The sequence below is a fragment of the Cucurbita pepo genome, chromosome 10 (genome assembly GCF_057944985.1).
Source record: "Cucurbita pepo subsp. pepo isolate OVF chromosome 10, ASM5794498v1, whole genome shotgun sequence".
In the NCBI taxonomy this organism is placed as follows: domain Eukaryota; kingdom Viridiplantae; phylum Streptophyta; class Magnoliopsida; order Cucurbitales; family Cucurbitaceae; genus Cucurbita; species Cucurbita pepo.
In genome coordinates this window covers 5772214-5795920 of record NC_141807.1, presented here as the reverse complement: position 1 = coordinate 5795920, position 23707 = coordinate 5772214, and the positions used below count along the sequence as shown (strand labels likewise).

Sequence of the window (23707 nt, the reverse complement as noted above, 5' to 3'; positions counted from 1 at the left end):
AATCGGCATCGACTTGTCTCGAGGTTCAAAATTTGGAGATACGTTTACTGTCACTTGTTAGTTCTATCGTCCACGTGGGTCGGTTTGGATTGACTTTTGGATAATGTTGTGATTGAATTGAGACTTCGGTTCAATGACTGGATTAAGTTTGACTGATGAGCTCATAAAGCTAGCATAAATCGTCATTGCTAAAGCTAGCATAAATCGTCATTGCTAGCATAAATCGTCGTTGCTAACCTAGACATTTTTTTTGGACCCATACGCAAAAATATTATGTCAATTCGAACTAGCGACCTAAGGATGACTTTGGGATTCTTCAACCACTACAATCTTCTAACCGTTACAATCCTCCGCTCTACCAACTAAGCTAAGGTCGGATTTCTATAATTATTCCATATCCTAGTATAAACAAAATCAACAAAATTAATATATATAAAAAATTAAATTAATAAAAATATTTCCTTCGCTCTACCAACTGAGCTAAGGGTCGGATTTCTATGATTCATTAAACCTCTCGAAAAATTCGACCTACTGAATTCGAACCAGTGACCGACCTAAGGATGAATTTGGGATTCTTCAACCACTACAGTCCTCCGCTCTACCAATTGAGCTAAGGTCGGATTTCTATGATTATTTCATACCCTAGTATAAACAAAATCAACAAAATTAATATACATAAAATTAAATTAATAAAAACATCCCTAAACCGTTAAAATAGTTTCAATAATATCCTTAAACGCATACATTAAAACCACCTCTCAAAAAATCCGACCTACCGGATGGCTTTGGGATTCTTCAACCACTACAGTCCTCCACTCTACCAACTGAGCTAAGTCGGATTTCTACGATTATTTCATACCCTAGTATAAACAAAATCAACAAAATTAATATATATAAAATTAAATTAATAAAAATATCCCTAAACCGTTAAAGTTTCAATAATATCCTTGAACGTATACATTAACCTCTCGTTCGAAAAATCCGACCTACCGGATTTCGAACCAGTGACCCAAGGATGGCTTTGGGATTCTTCAACCACTACAGTCCTCCGCTCTACCAACTGAGCTGAGGTCGGATTTCTACGATTATTTCATACCCTAGTATAAACAAAATCCTTGAACCGTTAAAATAGTTTCAATAATATCCTTGAACGTATACATTAACCTCTCGAAAAATCCGACCTACCGGATTCGAACCAGTGACCTAAGGATGACTTTGGGATTCTTCAACCACTACAGTCCTCCGCTCTACCAACTGAGCTAAGGTCGGATTTCTACGATTATTTCATACCCTAGTATAAACAAAATCCTTGAACCGTTAAAATAGTTTCAATAATATCCTTGAACGTATACATTAACCTCTAAAAAAATCCGACCTACCGGATTCGAACCAGTGACCTAAGGATGGCTTTGGGATTCATTAACCACTACAGTCCTCCGCTCTACCAACTGAGCTAAGGTCGGATTTCTACGATTATTTCATACCCTAGTATAAACAAAATCCTTGAACCGTTAAAATAGTTTCAATAATATCCTTGAACGTATACATTAACCTCTCAAAAAATCCGACCTACCGGATTCGAACCAGTGACCTAAGGATGGCTTTGGGATTCTTCAACCACTACAGTCCTCCGCTCTACCAACTGAGCTAAGGTCGGATTTCTACGATTATTTCATACCCTAGTATAAACAAAATCCTTGAACCGTTAAAATAGTTTCAATAATATCCTTGAACGTATACATTAACCTCTAAAAAAATCCGACCTACCGGATTCGAACCAGTGACCTAAGGATGGCTTTGGGATTCATTAACCACTACAGTCCTCCGCTCTACCAACTGAGCTAAGGTCGGATTTCTACGATTATTTCATACCCTAGTATAAACAAAATCCTTGAACCGTTAAAATAGTTTCAATAATATCCTTGAACGTATACATTAACCTCTCAAAAAATCCGACCTACCGGATTCGAACCAGTGACCTAAGGATGGCTTTGGGATTCTTCAACCACTACAGTCCTCCGCTCTACCAACTGAGCTAAGGTCGGATTTCTACGATTATTTCATACCCTAGTATAAACAAAATCCTTGAACCGTTAAAATAGTTTCAATAATATCCTTGAACGTATACATTAACCTCTAAAAAAATCCGACCTACCGGATTCGAACCAGTGACCTAAGGATGGCTTTGGGATTCATTAACCACTACAGTCCTCCGCTCTACCAACTGAGCTAAGGTCGGATTTCTACGATTATTTCATACCCTAGTATAAACAAAATCCTTGAACCGTTAAAATAGTTTCAATAATATCCTTGAACGTATACATTAACCTCTCAAAAAATCCGACCTACCGGATTCGAACCAGTGACCTTAGGATGGCTTTGGGATTCTTCAACCACTACAGTCCTCCGCTCTACCAACTGAGCTAAGGTCGGATTTCTACGATTATTTCATACCCTAGTATAAACAAAATCCTTGAACCGTTAAAATAGTTTCAATAATATTCTTAAACTTGGTCGGAGGAGATTTTGAGGCATTTTATGTCGGAGTACACATGATTTTGCTGAGTAATACACACCGAAAATATAATAATAAAATAATAGAACATGAAAGTAGATAAAACAGTTTAACATAACATGAGTATGCGGTCACACGCAACACGTCCTGAACAAGCATGACCATGACACCAAGCAGCTTTTTGGAATCTTTGCGAGTTGTTTCACTGGTCATATGTTTGAACTCGATGCATTCACAATCTTAGATCGAACCTTTGTTTACAAACGAACCATCTTTGTAGTGTTGGATTAGCAACCGGGATCGTTGGGATTAAACCCTTGAATGGCTTGATCAAGTTGAAAGAAGATGGATCCGAAATTTGAAACCCTCAACAAGCCACCTCCCACATTGTTGAACGTCATGACTCGGGGGCTAGCAGTAACTTTGATTGGGATTGAACTCATGTGGTGTTGAGACGTTTGACCAATGTTCTCGGTAGCATGATGTTTAGTTCGTTGAAGTCCCACGTTGACTAATTAGAGAAGAAGATTATGGGTAAGTTAGGGACATTACTTCAATTAGTATGAGACATTTTGAGAAACGTAAAAGCAAAATCACGAGAGTCTGTACTTAAAATGGACAATATCATACCATTATGAATATTCCTTGTTCATATTGCTGGTATCAGAGTCATGCCCTGATCATAACTTAATCATGTCAATAGAATTCTCGAGTATTGAACAAAGAAATTATGAGATTTGAAGTTGTAGTGATGTATACTCTTAAGAAGATCAGTCGTCTAGGTAGTGCTAGACGGATAAATATCATTATTTAAGGGGAGACTCAATGCAATATTTTGTTCGGGGAAGATGGCTAAGGATTGTTGGAGTTCTACGTTGGCTAATTAAGAGAAAAATCAAAAAGCAAATTACGAGAGCTTATACTCAAAATAAAAATGATCATATCATTGTAGAAGTCCGTTGTTCGTACGACAATGCCTTTCTACAATGCTTTGTCTCCATTGCTAATATATGCTCAATGCTCTGTGACTATGGTTTTAAGGATCATTTTACTTTGCTTGTAACAGTGAGAAGTTTTAATGCTTATGAAAACAAAAAATCCTTTCTTTTTCTTTTTCTTATAATTTCTAATTTTTGGGTGGTCGAGTTAGATCGAGTTGGGTTGAGATTAGATATATCTATGGGGTGGAGCGGCATTCTCCGTCCACATCCATGTCACCTATTTCTTCTTTATTCCTACTATATATTAGTTATAAGAAAAAAATTTAAACATTTTTTACAATGATGTGAAAACATCTCTCTAGCAAACGCGTTTTAAAACCGGAGGGAAACAAAACATTTTTTTTTACAAGTGTAAAAATTCTCTCCCTAGTAAACGCATTTTAAAAACCTTGAAGGGAACGAAACATTCTTTACAATAGTGTTAAAACCTCTCCCTAGTAGACACACTTTAAAAATCTTGAGGGAAACGAAGCATTCTTTACAATGGTGTGGAAACCTCTCCTTAGCAGACACGTTTTAAAAACCTTGAGGGGAACGAAACATTCTTTACAATAATGTGAATTGAGAAACCTAAAAGGAAAATTCCAAAGAAAATAATATCTACGTTGAACCGTTACGGTATTGAAATTTTAAAAATATAAAAAATTATTCAAAATATAAGAAAAGTAATCTAAAATTCCTAAGGTATGAAAAGATAAATCAGAACCCCTGTGGTATAGAAGAACTTAAACATACACCTCTAGAAATTGGCCGCTGCCTCCCTCCCTCTCCTCTTTCCCTTGCAAATTTGAGTAAAAACCACTGCCATGAGTTGCTCTTTAAACTCATGTGTGTGCTACAATTCAAAAATGTGTATCCCATTGCAAGCAGCAGCAGCAGCATGCCGCAACGACCTGCCAAAATAATTACAAAGACGACAAACCCGCTCGCTCGCTCGTCATCTAACTGCCTCTGGTGCAGAGTTGCAGTAAGGCGTGTGCAAGCAAACCAGCTTGGTGCACATCAAACACAAGATAGCGAACCCCAAACCAAGCACAAGTCCGCTGCTACTTTTCTGTGTATCCAATTGCATTGCTCTTTTGATTATACTTCCGAAGCTCGGAAGTAACCCTCCACAAGCCAGCACCATCACGTGATCTAACCCGCTGTAGTCGATACCTGCAAGTATGGCTCCAATGGCAGAGATTGGACCAACGAATCCAATGAGGGCTGCACTCATAAGAGATCCATGCCAGTTATCAGTCGCCCCAAATACACAACTAGCTACTGCTGCGCCCCGAGGGAGGCCATGTAGAGAAACAGGAAGAACCATGTGACGACCGAATCCGTAAGCTTTCGGTGCAGCGACTCCTAGTGCAAGCCCTTCGGCTAAAGCATGAAATGCAACTGCTCCACATGATAGGAAAGATTGAAGGGTGTGCACACTTACTGAAAAATTAGTTGAAGCAGGTAAATCATTCACTGAAGCTCTTTTCCCGCCAGCAAGCTTCAGAAGACTGGAATTCGAGAAGTGGACGAGTACCGCTCCTAAAATCAAAAGGATTACGAGAGGGATGAAATCCATTTTTGAAGAAAATAGTAGCTGCATCGGTCGCCAGGCACCGAGGATGAAAGCAATCCCAGAAGCAGCACCCATGAGAAGGGCATGCTGAAGATGGAAAGCAAGAGCAAATGCAACTAGAACAAGACCACCGAGTAATGGTCCGACGCCAAAAAGTAAGGAAACAAAGAAGCCAGAAACAACTTCAGAGCTGAAATACAAAAATATCGAATTGATCAATTGGAAGAAAATAGCAAGGACAACTACATAGTCGAGTATTCGGAACGATATTAAGCCAATTTTTGCACACAACCAGCAAGCACTTCTGACTTCATTGTTAGCTAAGCTAATAATCAAATGATTTTCATCATGCATGCCAACTTTTAATAGCCCTTTCCTAGAATGTAATCATTTTTTTCTCGCAAAGGTAGGTTCTAAAGACAATAGAGTAGGAAAAAAACGATATGAAGTTCAAATATTTTAAACTCACTTGTATTCACGGGTGAAACTCTGGAACAATGTGCCTAGAGCTTCCATGAACGCCACAGAAAGTGTGGCTGCGGATGCAACTTGTGATGGTGAGGCTTCCTGTCACCATTAAAGCAGAGAAAACCAAAATTACAATCCCAGCAGTTAAATAACTCTTTAGCAGTAAACCCACTTCATATGATTCCAAATTCCCTCGATCTTTTAATATAACACAAACTTCTTGAATAAACAAAATAGAAATTAAGACAGAGCAGAAATAGTATACAAACACCAGATAATCAGTCCAATAGATGCTCGCCTGTTTGATATTAAAGTAACAAAACTACTATACATGAATGAAGCAAATCTTAACATCATCGCACAAAGTTCTCACTAATAGCATAAAGCTAAACTTTACACAGTTAAAATTTCATTTTCAAGAAATAAGAATAACGAACAGTTAAAAAGAATATCACAAGAGGTTCAAACTCGGGCTCAGACAATTTAGAATATCACAAGAGTGACCACAATTCGACTACTGAGCCATGGAAATGTTCAATGATAGTCAGATCTTTCTTTTACAGATAACTAGGCATCAGGAGACTCATTCTCTTGCATGTACTTTTGCCCAACTCCCTTTGATCTATGGTTAGGCTTCACCCACCCCAATGCCAGTTTGCGGGACAACAAGAGTTTCAAGTAGATTCCTAAGACCTTGCGGAGCTAGTGCATCTCGAAAATTCCTAAGACCTTGTGGAGCTAGAGCATCTCCAAAATTCCTAAGTTCATGCCACCCAGACACCCCTTAATAGTTCTATTTAGAAGAATAAGTTAAATGTAAATCATTTTTAGGGCAGAGAATTTAGACCCCCTCAATTTTCTCAGTCTACATTCCAGGTTGATAGGGGAAAAACATGAAATTGACGATCTAAAAGCTGAGAGTACCTTAAATGCATCTGGGAGTACTTCTGCGATCACCATCCATATCATACATCCAGCAGCAAAGCCCGTACAGAAGGGAAGGAACTTATTAAATGCATCAGCACATATGAAAGAGGGAACTGCTACAATAGGCTGAGACATTTAAATTGCAACATAGTTAAAAACTCAAATTATACAACCGCATTTAAGGAGAGACAAAATAGAATTTTTCATGACAATCACAACATTAAGCACTAACTTACAATGCAATAAATTGTAGATTCTCTGGATAGTTATTAGAATCTACTGACGTGACGGGTAGATAACGGAGATTATGGATTAAATATAATGAAAACATTCAAAGAATAAGCATTTGATAATGTAATGGGCTATCCAACATGCCACCCAGGCACATGAACCTTCATTATGAAAAATAATTAAAACTGTTCTGAAAGAAATCAAACCACTGAGTTTGGATATCAAATCTGGTTAAGATGTCGAAGCATACCAAAAAAAAGATCACTCCAAAACAATCTAAAAATGCTGACTGTAGTCTTGTGAATTTGAACATATAAATTCTTCTCCACGTGGCATAATGTTCTTTTCATAGAGGATAAACAAGTTAACATTTTATAAATGCAATACCTGCGGTAATGATGTAATCACACTCCATAATAAGGCATTCTGTGGTGAGACACCCCTTGAGGCAAGAACCATACTTACAGCTAATCCCTCAGGTATATTATGCACAGCGATAGCTAAAGTCACCAAAAGACCTTGAGAGAAACCCTTTGACCCAGCAAAAGAAACACCAACACCAGAGCCCTCACCAAATGAATGAAGAGTCATTATCCCAATTATAAGAATAACTTTAGTTGCATCTGCACCTTTTATATCCAACATACTCACTTCACCATACTGTTCAAGAAACTGAAAATCAACATATAACAAGAAGAAATGAGATCTTGATGCATTAATCAAATGATTGGGATAACAAATGGATAAAAACACGGGTTTAAAACAAAACACCAATATACTGAGCAGATTAACTTTAAGTATACTATACAAAAGATAAGGTATGAGCCGACAATTCCATCTTGTTTTATATTAAAAGGAAAAAAAAAAGCATGATAATTTAAGACTCCTCCACATTAACATTCGGCAAAAGTAGAGAATGCCCAAGAAGCAGCAACCAAATTTACATGGTAAAATCTTAAGGGCTAGGATAAAATAATATAAAAGTAGAAAGATAGGGTCCATCACCTTCTTACAAAGCCAAATAAAAATTCCACCAGCCAAAATCCCAATTACCACCCAATTGCCGGCACCATGTTCCTGCCCTTCTTGAATAAGATCAAAGCTTGCAGACAACATCACCCCAGAAGCCATTCCATTGCATATACCAGCCCACTGTGGATCGAGTTCCACAAAGAAGAATGGAACAGCACCTAAACCAGTGGCAGCAGCCATGGCTAATGTAAATACTGCAACAGTCGATACTGAAACTCTACTCCCTCCTTTTCTCTCATGCAGCAACAAATTCTCTGTACCAGAGCCATCGATAACTTTTATTCCATCTTTATCTGGGGCAGATATTATCTTTTGTGAATTCCCTTGTTCAAACTCAGCTATAGCACGACCACAGAACAATAAGGACAGTAGAGAAAACAGCAGAACATGCTTAAAAGCCACTTTCATTTTTTCTTTCTCAAGCAGATTTCACTCGGTGATTACAACTTCATGAATTGGTCGGATGAACAGTGATCTTCTCACGGAGATAATTAGGAACACAAATTTGCCCAATCTCCCAAGCACCAGATAGAACGGTCTTTACTACTTCACCACAATCCTAAAAGAGCATCAGACACTGTTTCCTAGTCAAGGAGCTTATAGCATAAAACTTCCAGGAGCTGCAGGCATCCTTCACTTCAAAATTTTAAAAACCACCTTCTCTTGTTAGATTAACGCTAGGGAGACACCTTTCAGCTATGCTGTGAATCAAAGAATGATCATAAAATAAAAAGTTTGTTTCAACATTATCTACCAAAAATGAGAAAAAAATACAAAATTTCTCAACAATAGAACCATGGTGTTTATGATCTTCACTTTCACAGAGTGTCAACCGAGATGCAAGTTGAGTACATACATCAAAATAGACACACCATGAATGGTATTCGTATTTCTAAATCATAAGAGATACTATTAGCAGATCCAATTGTTAAAAAAAAAAACGAAGATACAGAAAGCAGGGCAATAAAAAAAAAAAAACAAAGAGGTGTTGAGATAGATTCACCTAAAAGGTAGCCAATCCAATCGTCCATCAACAGACTCATACAAATTCGAAAAAAACCTTGTCCAAAATACAAATTAAATAACAAAAAGAAAGGACAATGCGAAGGACAATAACCATCCATCGAAAATCCCTTCCACAAAATACAAAAAGAAATGGTTTACAGAGGATGAGCAATGGACGCTAACCACAACGTCAACAACAATCCCATCATTAAATGTACCAAAAGAAAGAACAGCTATCAAAATGCTAGACATTATTCCACAATATCCCAATTTTTCATTGAACAAAAGCAACGCTAGAATCAACCAATTCCTTGATCAAACCCACGAAACAGAATTTCCCAACACCTTATAGGCATTTCAAACAATTCCTTTAAAGAATGACCAGAAAAATAAAGAAGGGAAGAAACGCATTCTTGAATGAAATTGAAGGCAATGAACACAACGCAAACAGAACCCTAACAAGTTGAAATTGAAACAAGAACAGACATGGGAATTACAGATGAATCAAAGACGAAAAACTAAAAAGAAAGGAAGGGGAAATTGAACTTACATTGAAGAATTGGAGAAATGAAGAACAAAAAATGGCGGTCCCCAGACTTCAAACTTTGGGCGAATGAGAAAAAGAGCGGTTTTCTTCTTAACGTGGTTGTTGGAATAATAGGAAACTTCACCTCACCGCCGATCTTAATTTGGGACAAAAATAACCCCCTTCAAAAATTTATATAATTTATGGTTTAGTCCCTCAACTTTCAAATATTTCAATTATGTCCCTCAATTTTTATTAAATTGAATATGCGTATAATATAGCTTAATAATATTATCGATTTTTTTTTTATTTAAAAAGAGAATATTTCAGGAAGGAAAATATAACGTTAAATTATCGGTTCGGTTTTTTATTAATTTTTTTTTATATATATTTTTAAAAATTTGTAAATTTCTATTTTAATAAATATTTTGTTTTAAAAAGGTTTATTTTGTAACTATTATTTATCTTTTTTTTCTTTTTTTTTTTTTTTAATGAGAAGATTTGAATTGGAATTTAAATTCTAACAATAAAAACAAAATTTGAAAACATTTTTAAAAAGTGTTCTAGATAAATTTAATTTAAAAAATAATAATTATTCACGAAAGTTAATAATATTTTAGACATTTAAACAGGTAAACGAATAAATTCAATATACCAAATATAAAATTTAAATTTTAGTAAGGGATCACATAAATTAATTTAAAAATTAAATCTATTAAATACCAAATTCAATTTAGAAATATATTCAAGTTTAAATATGGATTAGGAAAAATTATATATAATTTAAATTAATTAATTTAAGGAAAAAATATAGAATTGGAAATATTAAAAAAATAATAAAAATTAGAGAGAGAAAAACAGCACACTGTTTTGATCCAAAACAGACGACTTTTGAGTCCCATTTTGTGTTTTTTATTTAGTCAACGGAATAATATGGAAAAAGAATATTCCATATTTGTCCCATTTAGTTCTTTTTTATTTTTATTTTTAACTATTTAAGTAATAAAAATTCCATAATTTTTTCATATGAATTTATTGTTAATTTTAAAATATATTTTTTTCATATGTATTTAACTATTTTTTCATGAAATTGAGCTATTAGCTTATAAGTTAACTTTTAATTAATTAATTAAAAATAATTATAATATAACATTTTAAATTAATTTCAATATTGATGAAAAATTAATAATATTATTTTAAAATTAATTAATAAAAATAACATCAATGACAAAAGTGAGTAATTAGTGCAAAGAACAATGCTCCCATTTTAAAATCTAAGAATTAAATAAAAAAAATGTTAATCATCAAAATTAGAGTAAAAATTAGACTATTTATTTATTTTTAATTTTCGAGATATTTTCTCATTTAATTTTAAGTCAACTATACCAATTTAATGACTATAAATGAGTCAACTTATGTATTTTAATTACGCAATTACTCGTATAAAAAAAAATCAACTGCATTAATTTTATCATTCAAATTATATATATATATATATATATAATTAAAAGATATATTACACATAAAATTAAATTATATGTTAATTATTAAATTTCTAAATTGGTAGCCTAGTGAAGGTTCAAATACCTATTACAAAAATAAATTAAAAGTTAAAATATATATTAATAATCGGTGATTTAAAAAAAAAAATTAATTTCATTTTACTATTGGGGTTTTAATTGGAATTGTTTAAACCGAGAATGGAGAGATTAAAGAGAATTTTCTCTTTTTTCTCCTCATTAGCTAATCAGAATTGAGACGGGATTATGTTAGCCATCTCCGACCCTATCCAATTTCCTGCCACATGGAGAATTTCCTGACAAATATTATGTTAGTCGTCTCCGACCCTAAAAGGAGAATTTTCTCATTTTCTCCTCCTTAGCTAAACGGGATTGAGGACGGGATTATGTTAGCCATCTCCGACCATATCCAATTTCCTGCCACATGGAGAATTTTTTTACGGGGATTATGTTAGCCGTCTCCGACCTTCTCCAACTTTAAAAGGAGAACTTTTTGATTCTCTTCATTAGCTAAATGGGATCGAGGACGGAGCTCTGACCCTATTCAATTTCCTACCACATGGATATCTCTACTTACACGATGTTCGGTTCCCGAATTTGTTAATGTATGTATATATATACTGAGTTGAACTCTCTTCATAGGCCACTTTTCTAAACTTTGTATCAGAAACATTGGCTAAACATGTTGGGATTTGTAATAACACAGTTACAACTAACAAGCATCAAGCAAGCAGTAAGAACAACTATGTTAAGCAGAAGCCAAACCGAATGTCAGCGAGGGGCGATGGTTGGGACGACGCCGCTGATGAGATCACTCCCCGAAATGCTTCCCGATGCAAATCGGTCTCGGGTGATGCAGGACGACGTCGAAACCGGAGAGGGAAGACCGGCGCTTGATCTCAGGGACGGGTCTGAATACAAGGCGCCACTGTCGTCAGGCATCATGTACAGTATGTTCTCCAGCTCCCTCACTACAACCAGCATGGATGGCCGCTCTTCTGGCTTGTCATGGCAACAACTGAGGGCCAAAGCAACAAACCTTCCTAAACACTCAGATGCGAAAGAACCCAACTTGGTGTCTACAATTGAAAGAATCGTTCCCATTTGATGTGCCAATTTGACCTGATATGTAAACATAGCATGTTAAAAGTAGAGAAAAGAAGTAAAGCTTATACTTTCTAAAAGTCCTCAAGTCCCGCTAGCAGATATTGTCTTCTTCGGACTTTTCCTCAAAGTTTTTAAAACGCGTCTATTAGGAGAGGTTTTCACACCCTTGTAAAGAATGCTTCGTTCCCTCTCCAACCGAGGTGGGATCTCATGATCCACCCCCTTCAGGGCCAACGACCTCACTAGCACTTGTTCCCCTCTCCAATCGATGTGAGACCCCCCAATGCACCCCCCTTCGGGGCCCAGCGTTTTCACTAGCACACCGCCTGGTGTCCACCCCCATTCGGTGTTCAGCCTCCTTGCTGTCACATCGCCCGGTGTCTGGCTCTGATACCATTTGTAATAGCTCAAGCCCGCCACTAGGAGATATTGTCCTCTTTGGGCTTTCCTTTCCGGGCTTCCCCTCAAGGTTTTTAAAACGCGCCTGTTAGGGAGAGGTTTTCACACCCTTATAAAGGATGCTTCGTTCCCCTCTCCAACCAATGTGGGATCTCACAATCCCCCCCCCCCCCCCCCCTCCCCCCCTCTTTGGGGCCCAACGTCCTCGCTCGCATTCGTTCCCCTCTCCAATCGATGTGGGACTCCCCAATCCACCCTCTTCAGGTCCCAGTGTTCTCGCTGGCACATCGCTTGGTGTCCACCCCTGTCGGAGTTCAGTCTCCTTGGCACATCGCCCAGTGTCTAGCTCTGATACCATTTGTAACAGCCCAAACCCATCGCTTGCAGATACTGACCTCTTTGGGTTTTCCCTTACAGGCTTCCCCTCAAGATTTTAAAATGTTGTCCTCTAGAGAGAGGTTTTCAACCCTTATAAAGAATGTTTCATTCCCCTCTCCAACCGAGTAGGATCTCACAATAACCATATAAGCAAGCACAAAGTGTTGATTAAGAAAATGAGATGTAGAAGACGAATGGTGGAAGGAAATATACCTCACGAACAATGTTTTTGCCGAAAGATATAGGGTGCATTCCCGTCAAGAGCTCCAATAACACAACTCCTAGGCTATAGACATCACTTTTATCCGTCAATTTACGGGTTAAAAAGTACTCTGGATCAAGATAACCCTGCATAATACATAGAACACTCAGAAGCAAGTATTCACTCCTCATGGCACTGAACAATGACAACCAGATATTGATTTTGCAAATTACAAGACATGACTTGAGAAAGATCAGATGGACAAAAAAACATCATGGGACATTCCCATAAATTTGGGATGCTTTATGTATACCATGTTCATCAAGATAAACTTACTGGGGTACCCTTCACAACAGTAGATATATGTCCAGGAACATCCCCCTCGAAATCTAGATCGGGAGCAAGACGTGATAATCCGAAATCAGCCACTTTGGCTGTGAGCTTGGCGTCGAGGAGTATGTTTCTAGCTTTGATGTCTCGGTGAAATATAGGAGGATTTGCTTCAGTATGGAGATACAGTATACCTTTAGCTGAACCCAGTGCAATTTGTAATCTCATACGAAAATTCAGATTTACGGTCGTTCTACTTTTGGCTGCCATAGAACAGTAGAGGTTAATGATGCAACTAAAACGTCATAAAAGAAAAACTCGAATAATCTTACGCCATCATGCTGCGGAATTTGATATATATATATATACATATACATATAAAAGCAAGGAATAGATGACCAATGTTCATAACATTTTTTCTGCACACAATAAAAAGGTAAGAAATTCTTATTTCAGCATTTGAAAGTCTTGAAAATAAGGGTAAAGACGTTCTTCCATCAAGAAATAGGTAAAACGTGTCTGCTACGGAGAGGTTTCCACACCCTTATAAAGAATGTTTTGTTCTTCTACCCAATCGATGTGGGATCTCACAATCCAACCCCCTTCGGGACCCAGTGTCCTCTCTGGCACTCGTTCCCTTCTACAATCGATGTGGGACCCCCTAATCCGCCCCTCTTTAGGGCCCAACGTCCTTGCTGGCACACTGCCTCGTGTCCACCCCTCTTCAGGGCTCAGCCTCCTTGCTAGCACATTGCCCAGTGTCTGGCTCTAATACCACTATAACAGCCCAGTCCACCACTAACAAATATTGTCCTCTTTGGGCTTTCCCTTTCGGGCTTCCCCTCAATATTTTTAAAACGCGTTTACTAAGGAGAAGTTTCCATACCCTTAAAAAGAATGTTTCGTTCTCCTCCCCAACCGAGAATAGGTAAAAAAAACGAAAAAGGAGTAAATACAGAAAGACTTCAACCAGAATCCATCTAGAAGCTAAAAAAGATAACCCCATCACAGAAACCTCAAGGAAAAATGAACACCATAATTAACTCAATGTCTATATTATCAGTCACTTCAGCAAGCCTCATTTTTAGGATAATTTATAATAGAAAGAAAAACATATAATGGGGGCACAGGGGAAAGCAGGATGATTTATAGTCCCAAGAGAGTTTGAAACTAAGCATATAATGGGGGCATGGGCATGTGGAATAGATTAAGGTTCGGAACAAATAAAATATTTGCTAAGGCCAATACCAGAAAATTCAAAGCCAGAAAGCCAGTCCCGCAAAGTTCCATTTGGCATAAACTCGTAAACCAGCATCTGTTGAAAGATGGAACAAAAAATAAATCACCGCAGAAATCAATGAAAAACATAGCAACATCTTCTTAATGCATGTGCTCCCTATAGAATTACTTCCCAGAACGAGTTACTTTTCTGAAACCATCTCACTACTTTGCCTTCAATTCATGGAACTCATCAAAGAACCTTGTCGACTTTAAAATTGATGCTAAACATATGTAAACAGGGACATGATTTAATCACATGATATAACAGCCTGTTACGTATCGCCGTCAGCCTCACGGTTTTCAAACGCGTCTGCTAGGGAGAGGTTTCCACACCCTTATAAGGAATGCTTCGTTCTCCTCTCCAACCAATGTGGAATCTCACAATCCATCCCCCTTGAGGGCCCAACATCCTCGCTGCCACACTACCTGGTGTCTGACTCTAATACCATTTGTAACAGCTCAAGCCCCATTGCTAGCAGATATTGTCCTCTTTGGGCTTTCTCTTCCGAGATTCCCCTCAAGGTTTTTAAAACGCGTCTACTAGGGAGAGGTTTTCATACTCTTATAAGGAATGCTTCGTTCTCCTCTCCAACCAATATAGGATCTCACAATCCACCTCCTTGGAGGCCCAGCGTCCCCAGTGTCTGGCTCTGATACCATTTGTAACATCCAAGCCCACCGCTAACAGATATTGTCCGCGGTGGGCTTGGGCTGTTACACATGATAAGCTCAAGGCCTAGCCCCATGAAAAGAGAACAACATCAAGAACATCATAGGACCTAAATAAAGTGAGCAACCTACTTGTTCTCCTGCTTCATCACAATATCCGATCAGCGAAACTAAGTTTCGGTGATGCAACCGTGATAAGAGTTCTATCTCCGTCAAGAATTCTTTTTGTCCTTGTAAGGATCCTTCTTCTGCACGCTTGATGGCGACAACTGAATTATCTGACAATATGCCTTTATAGACCTTGCCATAACCTCCTTGGCCAACTTGAGTTGAGCGGTTGAAATTTCCAGTAGCCGATTGCATTTCCTTGAATGAAAATGCTTTTACACCATCAATTTTCAGACCAATCTTTGAAGCTGCAAAGAAAGAAAATTTCAGAGCACTTTATGTGATAATTATCAGAGCTTAATTTCATTACTTACAGAATTTTTTCCTTGAGAAATTGCGATGGTATCTTGAATGCCTAGTGAATAGAAGTATGGCTACCGCTACTATCATAAGAATGCAGGTAATAGATCCAACTACAATGGCAGCCAGGATGCCCGCACCAATGCCCGTTTTCACTGTCTGGAAAATGACTGCACAAATAAACTTGTAAGGACACAAATTAAGAAATATTCATACCTAAAATAATAAATGAATGAAACTCATAGTTTCAAGCAATTGGCTTTAACAATATTATATGTAACAGTCCAAACCCACCGCTAGCAGGTATTGTCCTCTTTGGGATTTCCCTTCAAGGGCTTCCCCTTAAGGTTTTAAAACACGTCTGCTAGGGAAAGGTTTCCACGCCCTTATAATGAATGTTTTGTTCCTCTCTCCAACCAATGTGGGATCTCACAATCCACCCCCCTTGGGGCCCAATGTCCTGGCACACAGCCCGGTGTATGGCTCTGATACCATTTGTAATAGTCCAAGTCAACCATTAGCATATATTGCCCGCTTTGGTCCGTTCCGTATCGCCGTCAACCTCACGATTTTAAAACGTGTCTATTAGGGAGAAGTTTCCACATCCTTATAGGGAATGCTTTATTCCCTTCTCCAACCGATGTGAGATCTCACATTATACTACCCTTATAAAAATTTTGAACTTCAAGTATCCTTCCACTTTAATCTTGAGTAAAGGATGTGGCATACTTATCTAATGTCCAACAGATGCCATTCAACACTTGGTGAAGATTTAAATATATAAAACATCTTAACAGAGTATACAAAAGATGATCAACTACTAAGGACTCTAGTAAACAAAAGAAAAAAAATGTTCACATTAGACTGGTAACTAAGTCACAAGACCAGTTAAGCTGTACTCGCCATTATTTAAAAGGAACATTGCAAAACAAAAATACATACCAGTCTGATGATGGCCAGGGAGTGTGAAGTTGAGAAGCTCATATGGGCCAAAAAAGTCATCACGAGTGAAATTCCATGACATAAATTTTTCTGTAATTTGAAATACCTTACTTCGATTCAACACATGAGTACCGCTATCAAATAATGGGAATATCTTTAGATACATCCTCAGGCGAGATCCTTCCCAAACGTATGAATCGATTAACAATTGCTGCTTATCCAAACTAAGTTCCTTTGTCAGATACGCTTGAAATGAATATATGTAAGGAGGAAAGTAGGAAAAACTTGGACTCTTCAGCCTATATCCAATACCAAGAGGTGATGCACAAAAGCACGGGTCAGGAGTGTCTGGAACGTATTCAAAGAAACTATCTGTTGGACAACTTCGACATGTTTCATTGGAGTTCTTCGAGCTTCTATGCAGCGTGTCCTCTACAATTTTAGACGTACAGAACAGGTCAGAGTTTTGTCGGTTCAAATTTTGGCAGAATGGATTTCCTCCAAGCCTACAGAATGAAACATGGTTGAATGAGGATTATAGAAAGAAGGTTTCTGAAAGTAATAAGCCAAATTTCTGATGAAAAAGATAACTCATTCTCATCTGAACATGACATATTAAGGTACTTTCCTATGATAGCACCTTAAATCCATGCCTAAAAAAGATGATTTAAAATGAAAGAGAGAGCTTTCGTCACTATAAGGCACTAAAATGAGACAAAAGCTGAGATTCTGGAATAGGATACATGAGAAATTCCATTGGCTTTCATTGGACATCAAAGCCAATATTAATCAGTAATGAATTAAGTGTGTACCTTAGGGTGACATTAGCTGGAGGGTTTGTGCTTCCAGAAATGTCAGAAAACGAATTGTTCCGAAGATCACTGGATTAAAAGGAAAGAGAGGTGATCATTAATCAATCATGAACAAATTTACTACAAGAAGTACAAGATACTATCCTATTTTTTGGCTCGAGGATTTACAGTGTAAGGCGAGCACTTGAATTGAAGGACATTTTCTCCCATAATGCAGGTACCGAACCATTCAAAAAGTTACTCTCAAGTGACCTGCAAGGAAGAGCCATTGAGAACGCTGAATTATATCAAGTGAACACAGCAAAAACAGGCTGAAGAATTACATCACTGAGATGAAAAAAAATGTAATAAGATGCTTTGACAACATAGCCATTTTGTCATGCAAACATTAATAAGACCATGTATAAAAATCAGACAGAATCGTACAGTTTCTGGAGATTATGAAGATTGGAGAAACTTCTGGGTATAGATCCATTCAGCTGGTTGTGTGACAAAATTCTACAACATCAACGGATTCGTTAAGCAAGAGAAAACCCATCAGAAAATCGTGAATGTCTGTGGCACGACCATGATACTTTTCTAAAAACATGTTATTCAAAAGATTTCCAACAAAATGTGAGCCAAAAATGAGAACAAGACAGTATTAATCGATAATCAACATCAGTCATTGACATACATTGTTGTCATATTAGAAGAGAGGTTATATGGAGGTATGGGTCCAGTAAAATGGTTCCAGCTAAGATCCCTGTAGAACATGCAAAGTAACAAATACCATAGTTACGATCATTAGTCAATTCAAGACTTACTGAAACAAAACTAAAGACCTACAGAGGGTAACTTACAAGTAACTGAGGTTTGCAATTTTGCTGAAATTAGGAATCGGCCCCTCCAAGCTGCAATTCCTCAGACTTCTGGGAGAACCAAAACGGTGGAAGAGAAAAGCATTAGCAATCTTTGAGAAGATTCATGAAGCCAATTGCTTATTGGTTGTTACCTCTTTTTATTTAAAGAAAAAACTTGGAATGTCTTCAAAAGCCAGGAAATATTTCCATGATTTACATTCAAAGCATATATGTTTGTGGAAAATACAATAATGAAATATTGAAATCTTAATAGACCACCTTGGTGGGTAAGGTAAAGATATACAAAGACCATGATTGATGTTGAGAAGCATGCATGTAATAATTAAGATAGCCTTTTTCAAAAAGTCATTATAATTTAGAGTCGTTTTACTGCAGAAATATAGAAATGAATAGCATGGAAGGTGAAAACCGAAAGAAACACCAAATAATTAACACTTACAATTTCACTAATGTAGGAAATTCTTCATAAGAAGCTGAAATTTCACCTTCTAAGTTGTTGTTATCAAGTTGCCTGCCAAAGGCAGCGTAGAGGTGAGAATATATATAAAAAAGCAACAGAAATTATATGTGATCCTTTTCTCATCAAGGAAAAACACATGCAGCTAACGAGGTAAAATACTGATGTAGACACATTTGAATCATTTATCCTTCCATATCAATAACAATACTACGACCTAAGCCCACCGCTATCATATATTGTCCTCTTTGGGCTTTCCCTTCTGGGCTTCCCCTCAAGGTTTTAAAACACGTCTATTAAGGATAGGTTTCCACACCCTTATAAGAAATGCTTAGTCTCCTCCTATTAAGCTTTATGTGCTCTTTTGAGGCATCTTAGGTTCTTCATAGGGATTTAGAGCCATGATGGAGGGGGGGTCCCTTTCTATTTCATTTTCATAGAAGAGGCATGCATTTGTTGCAGACCATTTTCTTAACAGGAGAATGTTTTTGAGGCTTCATAGGAGGAGACTATGAGCAGTGTGCACTTAATTGCCTCTATGTGGATCTAGCGTATAGCGTTTCTGTGATTTAAAAGTTATTTTTAATTGTAAACAGATTGAAGTCGCTTATTTGCAATGTTGACTCCTCTTGGTGGTCTTGACGCAGTGTGCTTGCACGGTCTTATATGATATAATTGTTGAGAAAGCAGACAACATAAAGTTTTGAATATGCTATAAGCAACTTGCCTGTATGACGAAAGTGAACTTACAGAATGCTTAGCTTTGGCAAGGACGAAAATTCTGGTGGCAGAGAACCCGATAAGTTATTGTTATCCAAAAGCCTGTAAAGAACACAAAAATTCATAGGAATTATGCCCTCTCATCACTTCCTATACACACATTTTTGGATAAGAAATATTTAAATACTCACAAGTGAAGAAGGTTGTGTAATCTGGAAAGCTCGGATGGAATTTCACCACTTAAAGTGTTGTTATTGAAGTGGCTGCAAAGAAAATGAAGAAATGGGGAAATTTTTTTAAAGAAAAATAACGAAACAAAAATGATTCTTTGGATCCACTTAAAACGAAAAGAAGATGAAGATCCACTCACAGGTGCTTCACATGGGTCAAGTTGGCATATGATTTTGGGATATGCCCTGAAATTTGATTCTCATCTATTTGAAATCGTTTGAGATTTGTAAGATTACCAAGCTCATCCGGAAGAGAACCGGAGAATTTATTTCCATTTAAGAGCCTGTGCATCACAAAAATTCACACTGTGATAAGAAACTAAGATTAAAAAAGGTAGCATTTAAGAAAACGTCTCTATCCTGTTTTACCCTTTCAGGCTTTCTTTTAAGGTTTTTAAGACGTGTCTACTAGGGAGAGGTTTCCACACCCTTATAAAGAATGCTTCGTTCTCCTCCCCAACCAATAATGGGATCTCACAATCCACTCCCCTTCGGGGTCCAGCGTCCTCGCTGGCACACCGCCTCGTGAACACCATTCGGAGCTCAGCCTCCTCGCTGGTACATCGCCCGATGTCTGGCTTTGATACCAATTGTAACAGTCCAAGCCCACCGCTAACAGATATTGTCCTCTTTGGGCTTTCCCTTTCGAGCTTCTCTTCAAGGTTTCAAAACGCGTCTACTATGGAGAGGTTTCCAGACCCTTATAAAGAATGTTCCGTTCTTTTCCCCAATCGATGTGAGATCTCATGAATGATCTCTCTCTCACAATGAACAAGAAAAGTAACAGAAGCAAGCCCCAGGTGTAGATAATCAGAAAAAAGAGGATAATTAACTTGAGACCGTGAAGGTTCTCTAGCTGCAATAATATTTAATAATAAACAGAAGTCATTTAAAATAGTTAAATTAGAACATGACTATCATGAACTATGAAGGAAAAAAGGGGCACAAGCAAGCTACAGAAATAAACAAGAAGAAATCAGTGTGATAACTTACAGAAGTTTCAGCAGCCTCATACTGCCAATCTCCTTCGGAATTAAACCAGTTAGGTTATTCCACATGAAATTTCTTCCAGGAGAAACAAGGAGAAAAAATCATTATCAGAAAGAATGTTTAGGGAAGTAAAAGAGAATAATGGAAGCTTCATTAAGATGCCAAATTCATTGTCAACTACTCACAAATTCTCAAGCTGAGACAATTGGCTGATCTCAGGGGCTAAGTTTCCAGATAGGTTCATATTCAGTAGCTGGCTGCAACAAATGAAGGAGAATAAAATGGAAATTATTTAAGCCATTATGCAATATAGCAATAGCTGAGTGACATTAGAACACAGAAAATTTGTGAGATCCCACATCGGTTGGGGAGGAAAACGAGAAATTTTTATAAGGGTGTGGAAACCTCTACGTAGCAAATGCGTTTTAAAAACCATGAAGCGAAGTCCAAAAGGGAAAGTCCAAATAGGACAATTTCTGCTAGTGGTGGGCTTGGGTTGTTACAAATGGTATCAGAGCCAGACACCGGGCGATGTGCCAGCGAGGAGATTAAGCTCCGAAGGGGTGGACACGACGCGGTATGCCAGCAAGGACGTTAGGCCCCCAAAAAGGGTGGATTTGGAGGTTCCACATCGATTGGAGAAGGGAACGAGTGCCAACGAGGACGCTGGGCCCCGAAGGGGGTGGATTGTAAGATCCCACATCGATTGGGGAGGAGAACAAAGCCTTCTTTATAAGGGTGTGGAAACCTCTACCTAGTAGACGCATTTTAAAATCTTTGAGGGGAAGCCCGAAAAGGAAAGCCCAAAAAGGACAATATCTGCTAGCGGTGGGCTTAGGGCGTTACAAAATTATTTAAGCCATTATGTTTTTCCAATGATCATTGTTTTGTTTTTCAGAAAACAAAACTTGCAACAAAATAGAACATATTTTTTTAAAATCCTCAACTTGTGAGTTTCTTGTGGGTCAAAAAATTTAACTTAGGACTGGAAAAATACAGAAACAATAACAAAGGGGATAGAGTGCTGGAGAAAACATACAGTTCTTTGACACGTAAGTTCCCGACAGCTCCATCGAAAACGCTACATACTACTCCAGTCCAATTCGTTGTGCAAGGATCTCCATTATTCCAATTTTTAAGATTGTCCATAGGATCAATCAGACTCCTCTTTACTGTTAGCAATGCTTCAACTGCAGATATGTATTCATGAGTTAGGATGAGGAGACTTATAAAGGCTCTAAATGATATTAGCCCCTATTAACATGGCATTTTTAAATAATGGTTAGCAGAACAAAAAATTGTCACAGAACTGAGAACTGAAAAAAGAAGAAACCTCATCAGCCCAAGCCCACCGCCAGTAGATATTGTAGATATTGTCTGCTTTGCCGTCAGCCTCACGGTTTTAAAACACGTCTACTAGGGAGAGGTTCCACACTCTTGTAAGAAATGCTTCGTTCCCCTCTCCAACCAATGTGTGATCTCACAATATCTGCTAACGATGGGTTTGGATTGTTACAATAATCAACTCACTTCCTAGATCAAGTGGTTCAAGTGCTTGATTACAATATCCAACATATGATATCACATTCAAGATAATTACCCCAGATGGTTAACAATTGTATACGATAAAAGCTACAGACCGTTGTTTAGTAGAACATATAAAGCACAAACACCACTCAATCAGAGTTTTTTTTTTTTAATCCGTAAATATCCGGACCACCTTATGTGCACCTCGACTATTATTTCAAGACAGCTACCTAGCCCAACCATACTTGACGATCACAATGATTTGAATTCATTCCCTTTAAGTCATTTATTGTGAGATCCCCACATCGATTGGAGAGGGGAACAAAACATTCTTTATAAGGGTATGAAACCTCTCTCTAGCAGACACGTTTTAAAAACTGTGAGGCCAACGGCAATGCGTAACGAGTCAAAACGGACAATATCTACTAGCGGTCGGTTTGGGCTTTTACATTTATAATTTACAGTAGCTCTTATCGACCACTCAATCAAACTCAATACGGTTAATACGAAAGAATAGTCATTAGCAACTTGGTTAGTATTATTCAAACTTTCAAAAGCTCCCTAAGTTGAATCATGGAATTCCTTTATACGTGCCATACTACAAGAACATTAACCTCGAATTCAAGGAAATAATCACCAAAACTGAGGCCATTGCAAAAGTAAAACAAGCCATAGCCCCTAAAACTCAAACCAACCAAGTGTTGGATGATGAAAGTCTCACATCGGCTAATTTAGGGAATGATCATGGTTTATAAACAAAAAATACTCTCTCCATTAGAATGAGGCCTTTTGGGGAAGCCCAAAGTAAAGCCATGAGAGCTTAAGCTCAAAGTGGACATTATCATACCATTTTGGAGAGTCGTGTTCATCTAACACCAAGAACTGGAATCAAATTCATGAAAATCCATACAACCGAGACAAATTTACCATCAGATGGCTCTGTGATTGTAGCACCAGAAAGTAGCACAGAGCAGCAACACAAGAGCAGAAAAACGCACACACGATCCCTCCTCATTTAGCTTCCAAACAGCATCACAAGCAAAGAAACAAATTCCTACCGATTTCAAACCATTAGCCACAAACAAAAATACGCAATCAGATTCTACAAATTCAACACAAAATCAATCGAAATCAGAAACAAAACTCATAGAATTGAGACCTGTAGGAGATTGAAGGTTAGAGCAAGTAAGAAGGATGGGCAGTAGAAAAGGAAAGTGAGTTTGAAAATGGGGGCATCGGATGAAAGGGGATAGCGACATTGTGGAGGTTTGGTTGGCGCTTCCAATTTACTAATATTTTTTTGCTTTTGCTTCACATTAGAGCCCACCCATTGACAGCAACACCATCGCCGATTCTCTCTTTCTCTCTCTTTCTCTCTCTCTCTCTCTCTCTCTCTCCTCTCTGTGAAGTTGAACCAGCGGAGAGGTTGTTGTTGACTTTTCTGTATCTCGACGACGATGTAAACTCCACGCGCTCTTTCGAGAGTGGGCTTATCAAACCAATCATTAAAATTCATCATTTTAAAATTATTATTAAAACTTTATTT

General features: G+C 37.7%; 2 protein-coding genes and 7 non-coding genes across 10 annotated transcripts; all 9 read right to left on the bottom strand.

Annotated features, from left to right (window-relative positions):
• Positions 1-1175: 1175 nt before the first annotated feature.
• TRNAY-GUA (transfer RNA tyrosine (anticodon GUA)) lies at positions 1176-1269 on the bottom strand. Its single transcript has 2 exons — positions 1233-1269; positions 1176-1211 (listed from the first exon to the last, which is right to left on the bottom strand). It is a non-coding gene; the product is annotated as a tRNA-Tyr (tRNA).
• A 100-nt stretch (positions 1270-1369) lies between these two features.
• Positions 1370-1463, bottom strand: TRNAY-GUA (transfer RNA tyrosine (anticodon GUA)). Its single transcript has 2 exons — positions 1427-1463; positions 1370-1405 (listed from the first exon to the last, which is right to left on the bottom strand). It is a non-coding gene; the product is annotated as a tRNA-Tyr (tRNA).
• Positions 1464-1563: 100 nt separating this feature from the next.
• On the bottom strand, positions 1564-1657 carry TRNAY-GUA (transfer RNA tyrosine (anticodon GUA)). The gene is made up of 2 exons: positions 1621-1657; positions 1564-1599 (listed from the first exon to the last, which is right to left on the bottom strand). It is a non-coding gene; the product is annotated as a tRNA-Tyr (tRNA).
• A 100-nt stretch (positions 1658-1757) lies between these two features.
• TRNAY-GUA (transfer RNA tyrosine (anticodon GUA)) lies at positions 1758-1851 on the bottom strand. The gene is made up of 2 exons: positions 1815-1851; positions 1758-1793 (listed from the first exon to the last, which is right to left on the bottom strand). It is a non-coding gene; the product is annotated as a tRNA-Tyr (tRNA).
• A 100-nt stretch (positions 1852-1951) lies between these two features.
• TRNAY-GUA (transfer RNA tyrosine (anticodon GUA)) lies at positions 1952-2045 on the bottom strand. The gene is made up of 2 exons: positions 2009-2045; positions 1952-1987 (listed from the first exon to the last, which is right to left on the bottom strand). It is a non-coding gene; the product is annotated as a tRNA-Tyr (tRNA).
• Positions 2046-2145: 100 nt separating this feature from the next.
• Positions 2146-2239, bottom strand: TRNAY-GUA (transfer RNA tyrosine (anticodon GUA)). Its single transcript has 2 exons — positions 2203-2239; positions 2146-2181 (listed from the first exon to the last, which is right to left on the bottom strand). It is a non-coding gene; the product is annotated as a tRNA-Tyr (tRNA).
• Positions 2240-2339: 100 nt separating this feature from the next.
• TRNAY-GUA (transfer RNA tyrosine (anticodon GUA)) lies at positions 2340-2433 on the bottom strand. Its single transcript has 2 exons — positions 2397-2433; positions 2340-2375 (listed from the first exon to the last, which is right to left on the bottom strand). It is a non-coding gene; the product is annotated as a tRNA-Tyr (tRNA).
• A 1663-nt stretch (positions 2434-4096) lies between these two features.
• LOC111803242 (putative zinc transporter At3g08650) lies at positions 4097-9448 on the bottom strand. The gene is made up of 6 exons (XM_023687563.2): positions 9291-9448; positions 7709-8436; positions 7091-7375; positions 6470-6598; positions 5547-5644; positions 4097-5267 (listed from the first exon to the last, which is right to left on the bottom strand). Exons 2-6 carry the CDS (start codon positions 8141-8143, stop codon positions 4454-4456), a joined length of 1761 nt encoding a protein of 586 aa, XP_023543331.1. The 5' UTR covers positions 8144-8436; positions 9291-9448; the 3' UTR covers positions 4097-4453.
• Positions 9449-11407: 1959 nt separating this feature from the next.
• Positions 11408-23553, bottom strand: LOC111803241 (putative LRR receptor-like serine/threonine-protein kinase At1g06840). 2 transcript variants are annotated; one of them, XM_023687561.2, is made up of 21 exons: positions 23321-23553; positions 23089-23215; positions 21674-21824; positions 20820-20891; positions 20638-20709; positions 19785-19928; positions 19606-19677; positions 19445-19516; positions 18677-18748; positions 18217-18285; positions 18051-18119; positions 17801-17872; positions 17543-17626; positions 17375-17443; positions 16563-17068; positions 15635-15790; positions 15285-15568; positions 14451-14517; positions 13209-13465; positions 12884-13018; positions 11408-11908 (listed from the first exon to the last, which is right to left on the bottom strand). In XM_023687561.2, the coding sequence occupies exons 2-21, from the start codon at positions 23174-23176 to the stop codon at positions 11558-11560; spliced, it is 2862 nt and encodes a 953-aa protein (XP_023543329.2). In that variant the 5' UTR covers positions 23177-23215; positions 23321-23553; the 3' UTR covers positions 11408-11557. The 2 variants fall into 2 exon arrangements, with proteins under 2 accessions (XP_023543329.2, XP_086983822.1); XM_087127696.1 differs by lacking the exons at positions 20638-20709; positions 20820-20891; positions 21674-21824; positions 23089-23215; positions 23321-23553 and adding an exon at positions 20014-20490.
• Between the last annotated feature and the right edge of the window lie 154 nt (positions 23554-23707).